General features: G+C 35.1%; 1 protein-coding gene across 7 annotated transcripts in view; it reads right to left on the reverse strand.

The window, feature by feature from the left end:
- LOC109824966 (pentatricopeptide repeat-containing protein At1g12300, mitochondrial-like) overlaps window positions 1-3,495 on the reverse strand; it is an 11,086-nt gene extending 7,591 nt beyond the window's left edge. For 5 of the 7 annotated variants that reach the window (XM_020391614.1, XM_020391611.1, XM_020391609.1 and 2 more), the window contains exons 1-2: window positions 1,787-3,495; window positions 1-110 (exon numbers count right to left, since the gene is read on the reverse strand). The exon at window positions 1-110 is cut by the window's left edge and continues 25 nt beyond it. In XM_020391614.1, the coding sequence (XP_020247203.1) occupies window positions 1,822-3,390 (1,569 nt within the window). In that variant the 5' untranslated portion in view covers window positions 3,391-3,495 and the 3' untranslated portion in view covers window positions 1-110; window positions 1,787-1,821. The remainder of the gene's footprint in view (window positions 111-1,786) is intronic. The other 2 variants (XM_020391615.1, XM_020391613.1) reach the window with 1 other exon arrangement.

Genomic DNA, 5,844 nt, shown 5'->3' on the forward strand with positions numbered 1-5,844 from the left:
TGTGTACAATCTTAGAAGAGTATTGATGAGAATCCACGTCTGGACAGAAATATCCATCAAGATCAGAGATAATGCAACATCACATATGCAAGTAGAAGCATCACCAAAACCTGGGCTTCACATTAAAGTTGAGCATCGATGGATATTGATGGAATAAAAACAACCACAAAAAATACCAGAGAAAAACTCTGTAATGAAAGGGAATTGTTTTTATTGAATTTAATTCATTACTAAAAGTCCAATTTACAGTGTGGTTTCCCTTGTTTCCAACTATTGTCAACCAATACTTCACCATGCTTTAAAATATCACCACACGCTTGTCTGGAGAAATCACACTGAATTTGTGTCTGAAATGTGTACAATGTTCCCTGGGAAATACAAATTTCTATCCAAAATTAGTGCCAAGACAGTTACCAGATGGAGGGGGTTGGATGGGGTTGGATCCTATCTAATAAAATATTGCTTGGAGAATCAAATGGAGCAATCTCCACCAATTTAACCTCAAAGGCTCAATACCACGTGATCTAAGTAAGGTTACCCCCGAATAGTAACATTTTAAAAACACCTATATCCCACACCCCAACACCCTCCCCATTGCCCCCCCCCCCCCCCCGAGCCTCCCCCACAAAATACAATAAATAAAAATCCCACTTTCTGAGCGCAGCACGGTCTTCTTGCTTAAGCAAGCCTAACAATGTTGGTAGCAAAGTGGATGACAATGACGAAGTCTATGTTAAGTCCTACTGAGTTTGTGAGTAGTGTATACATGATTTATGTTCCCACAAGTGTCCATATAAACTTATGTCATGCTGAACCATGCAACATTTGAGTTAAATGTTCTTGTTTGTCATCCCATCATCCCATCTAACTTGCAAACAAGAAACCATATTGAGAGCAAAATTATATGAGATCCTAGTACATATTTAAAAATTAAAGCAAAATATTTTGCAGCCAAAGTGTAAGTCTTGCCATTTGGTTGTGACAATATAAAATTACTCATTTTTTGCAAGTTTTGCCATTTGGTTGTCACAATATAAATTTAATCCTCATTTTCTGTCATGTTACATTGTTTATTTTTTCCTAACTCTACGCATGCATTCATATTATATATAAATTCCTCATGTATGAGTGCAAAAGTCTTTTTCTGGCTCTGGAACAAAGGTCATAAACTTGATATGTATATTTGTATCATAGTAATCATGCTTAAGTCATAACTCATGACATTCCAGCAGTCGGTTGCCGTAAGTTTTCTTAAAATTTGTTTTCTGAAAACACAATTTATTTACATTAAAACATGAAAGGTAATTTCTAAGAAGATATAGGACTTGTTTTATGCTCTAACGAATTCTCCAAAATATTTTTTGAAAAGCAACCAGCAAAATTTTTGATGTAATTCATTTGTTTTCAGATTATGTGAACCAACTTGTACGTTCAAACCAAAGAACCATAAAGCGATGTAAAACATATGAGACGGCTATTGGCTATATACAGACACAATATAACGCCAGATGTTTTTAATGTAGTAAGCCAAAAAGGTCCTGGGCATAAATATGATTTTAGGCATGGACATGAAGTCAAAAATTGTGTTTAAGTGTGATCCATATACACTACAAAGTATTTATATATTTTATTGGAATATTTAATAAATCAGGCTGCATATTAGCTGGAATATATGTGCATAACGAAGAACCAAGGGAATGAAAGAGAACTTAAATTACCAAGCATAATGATGATCCAGCTGAAATAAACAAATAGTATGAGAATAGCAAAGGAAATTGAAATTTACCTCCAGCGAGCTCATGGTTTAAGGATGAAAAAAAATCATCTAACTCCAAGCATTCTGTCAAAAATAAGATAGAATATATCTGATTCTACACTTTGGCAAAAGCCTTTGTTGCAGAAGCCCCTAATCAATGAATCAAACATAAAACCATCTAGTACAAAACCTCGTCTCAAAATTTCTTCAAATAACCTTAGGATTTCCCTGCGCTTATCATCCTTAACCAACCACCTTATAGGGCGTACAATCAAGTTTGGGTGTAAATTATTTCTGATAGATTCGAGAAAACAATTTACCGCCTCTAGGTACTTGTGTTCTCGACAAAGACTATCAATCATGATGCTGTACGTAAATTCGTTTGGGGTAACATTACCCCTACCCATATCCAAAAATAATTGATGCACTTCACCAAACTCACTTGCCGCCTTAAAACCCAAAAGCAGAGTGTTAAATGCCACAACGTCAGCTTGAAAACCCATGCTGTAAAAAACAAATTTTGCTTTACCAAGCGACCTTTTCCTACAAAGGCTATGAATTACAATAGTAAATGTATGAAGAGTCTCGATTCCCCTCTTCAACATAGAGGCCAAAAGCTCATTAACAGCTCTCCACTGACCAATTTGACAAAGTCTACTCATCAACGTATTATAAAAGAACACATCCACATCCCAATGCAAAATATCCTCCGCCTTCTGCAGACTCTTATATCTCAAATTCCGACACGAGCAATCAAAAAGTATATGCAATGTCTCCATCGTTTCGCACAAACCACGTCTCCTCATAACACTCAACAGCCTAAAAGCCTTATCAGCCTCCCCGGCCTTACAGAGTGCACTCATATAAACATTATATGTAACTTCATCCGGACTCCAACCCTTTAACTCACTCTCGCCCAACATCCTACCCACCTCATCAAACTCTCCTCTTTCACAAAGAGCACCAATCAAGATCGTATATGTAACAGCATCAGGTGAACACCCAGAGAGCCTCATCCTATCAACCAAATCCTTAGCTTCATCGACCCTTCCATGAATGCAGTACCCACGAACAATAGAAGTAAAACATCGAACAGTTGGCGGGCAGTTTTCCTCAAACATTCTATCCACAATCCCCAAAGCCTCTTTGATCCTGCCAGCCCAACAGAGCCCAGAAATCAATGTCAAATACGTTATTTCATCCAGGAAACAACCCAATTTAACCATAGCGCCGATAACAGCATAGGGCGACATGGAGTGGTTGTCGTTTGCGAGTAAAAATTGGATCTTTAAGAGAATCGAATAGGATTGATTAGTAAATGGTATAAAATCAGAACGTTTCAAAATGGACATAGCTTGCTGAGCCTCGGGCCGGCATTTTGCGGCGACCAAAGCATTGATAAAGGGGTTGAAGAAAGATGCGGCAGAAGAGAGAGTTAGGGCTTCAGAGTCGGCGAGGTCGAGAGGGGAATCGCCGGAGATCCGGCGGTGATAGAGGGTTCTTCGAGTCTTGGGAATGCCGGTGCCGGGCGGCGGAGGACGGCGCGGGGCGGCGGAGAGGAGATTGGAGAGGAGATCGTCGGTGGAGACGTTTGCTAGGGTTTTGCGAAGGTGGCGAGCTCGAGGATAGGGCATGGAGAGAGGAGACAGGGTTAGGGTTTAGGGTTTATGAAGGCGGCTGAAGAGACGACTCCATTCAATATTTGCCACCGGCGATTGGTTTCAAATTATAAATACGGTTGAGAAAATTTACAGACATAGGCATAGCCAGGACGTTATTGTGAGGGTAAATTTACGAAACCCCCTAAATATTAGTTAATTATTATATAACCCTCAAAGCTTTATAGGTGTTACCTCCTCATTTGAGTTTGGGGCTCATAACAAAACTTCCCAGATGTTTTCGGCTTTGTTAACACTAGTATTTAGACCCGTGCAAAGCACGGTTTCTAAAAGATTTTCTGCAAATATTGAATATGTTATCAAAATAAAGTATTCTGCTTTAGATATAAAGTATAGGGGGTGCTATTTGCTTTTTTTTTTTTATTTGTTCAGATATTTGATCAAGTTTGATTCATAGTTCATTTAGTACTAAACAAATAATGTAATAATCAAAATTTTTTTCTTAATATATACAAGGTCTTATATGGTAAGCCCACGTGATATGGATTGAAAAAAAGAGAGAAGAAAACAAATCAAATTTCTTAAGGCTCAGGCCCACATCATGTGGGAATTCAAAAATAATAATAATAAAACAATCAAGGCCCATTAGAGTTCACAATCTAGCAAGAGCCCATGAGTTTGTGCAGCTCCATCCTTATGCATGTGTTGTTATGATTTTTGAATGTTTGGTGAGATCATGAAAAATTATTTTCCAGATATAACGCCAACAAACTCTCCTGGCTTTAACTCCCAAAAAATAAATCCGTGGGATATTCCACAGATTTATTTGGTAACTACTCATATACCACTAATTATTTCCTTAGTTTTAGGGATTCTAAAATAAAATTTACCTTCCCTTTTATATGTCTTCTCTCCTCTTCTTCCCTAAAACCTGCAGAAAAAAAAACGGGAAAAAAAAACTCAATCAAGAACAAGAGAAGGAGAGGGACGAGATTTGGATGTTCTTTTAGGATTTGGGGTTCATAGTCTTTCTTTCGGCAAATCGGCAAGCATCTTTTTCCTTGATTATTATTATTATTTGGATTTTTCCTTCATGCAAGCATATCTTTCCTCAAATATTTTTTTCTTCATGCCAACATTTTTCCTTACATCTTAAGCCTATTTTTAGTTAAATTTTTGTTGGGTTTTTCCTTGATTTATAAACTTAGCTATTCAGTATATAATTGATAAATCATTGTAGAGGAAAAAAAAATTCGCTTAATTAGTTAGATGACATTGACTGTAAATATTTGATGGCATGAGATGTAAATAAAACAAAACTTTATAACCTGTTGTTTCCACCATTGTTTTCTTAAGCCTTCATTATACTCTTTTATACACGGTCATGCATACAGTTCTTATTCCTCATTTGTGTAATTATTATATTTAAGTTTTTGGAGGTCTTGAATCTGTAGTGTATGTATAAACCACTATATACCTGTAAATACTTGTAACAATAATTTTCAATAATATCTTTTAGATATGAACAGAGTTTCCAATCTATTATATATATATATGGTTTATGTAACAATATGTAATACAAGATGTTTTAACTATTTTAATTATTTCCATCATTTAACTATTTAATATCTGCTTGTAGTTCTTATTTCCCTTGAAAATTCTTGAGTGACATGATATACGTGATCCTAGAAATTATATTGTATTATTTTTTTTTTATATCAAATATTGTAATCTCTTGCTGTAGATATCTTCAGATTTCCAGGCCATGACTATTGTACAAATTTATATGTTTTAATTAGGAGCATCCGTGATTTTGAAATTTTGCCTTGTATTGTTAAATTATTTCCTAGCATGATTTCCTACTTAGACTTTTTACTTAACTTAAAATTATTTTTTCCGTATGTAGACCTAAATATTTAAGATATGGATCTTTGTTCTCATTTGTGAAGTATGTACTTGGGGGTTTTCCGAAGTGCAGCTAGTATGTAACTATGTCTCTAGTTATGTGGGATGAAATTTTTAGACTTGAAGAGATTGTTGGTTTTATTATATTCTCTCTACTTACCAGAGGATTAATAAGACTAATTTATTTTCATTACATAATAAACGTCTCCCTATAAATATATACTTATACAAATTAGTTTGCTATATAAAATATAAATTGTAAATGTAGCCTGCAAATCTTTTAGCATATGAGCTGTATTACCTTATGCTTTTCTTTGATCTGAAAGCGTGATACATGAAACTTTATATAATACCTTCTACTAAACTAATTTTTTTTAGAAGAATCCTCATTCGCACTAAATTGTCAATATATATAGTAACTTTGAAAGCTTTTACTTTCTAGCTAACGACATATTTGCGACAAGGAAACTTCTCGTTACTGTCAAATTTTCTTTTCTTAAGTATTATACTATTATATTAGTAAAGTACCTTATATTAAGGCTTGAATCTAAGTATAGTTAGTTT

The sequence above is a fragment of the Asparagus officinalis genome, chromosome 10 (assembly GCF_001876935.1).
Source record: "Asparagus officinalis chromosome 10, Aspof.V1, whole genome shotgun sequence".
Lineage (NCBI taxonomy): Eukaryota > Viridiplantae > Streptophyta > Magnoliopsida > Asparagales > Asparagaceae > Asparagus > Asparagus officinalis.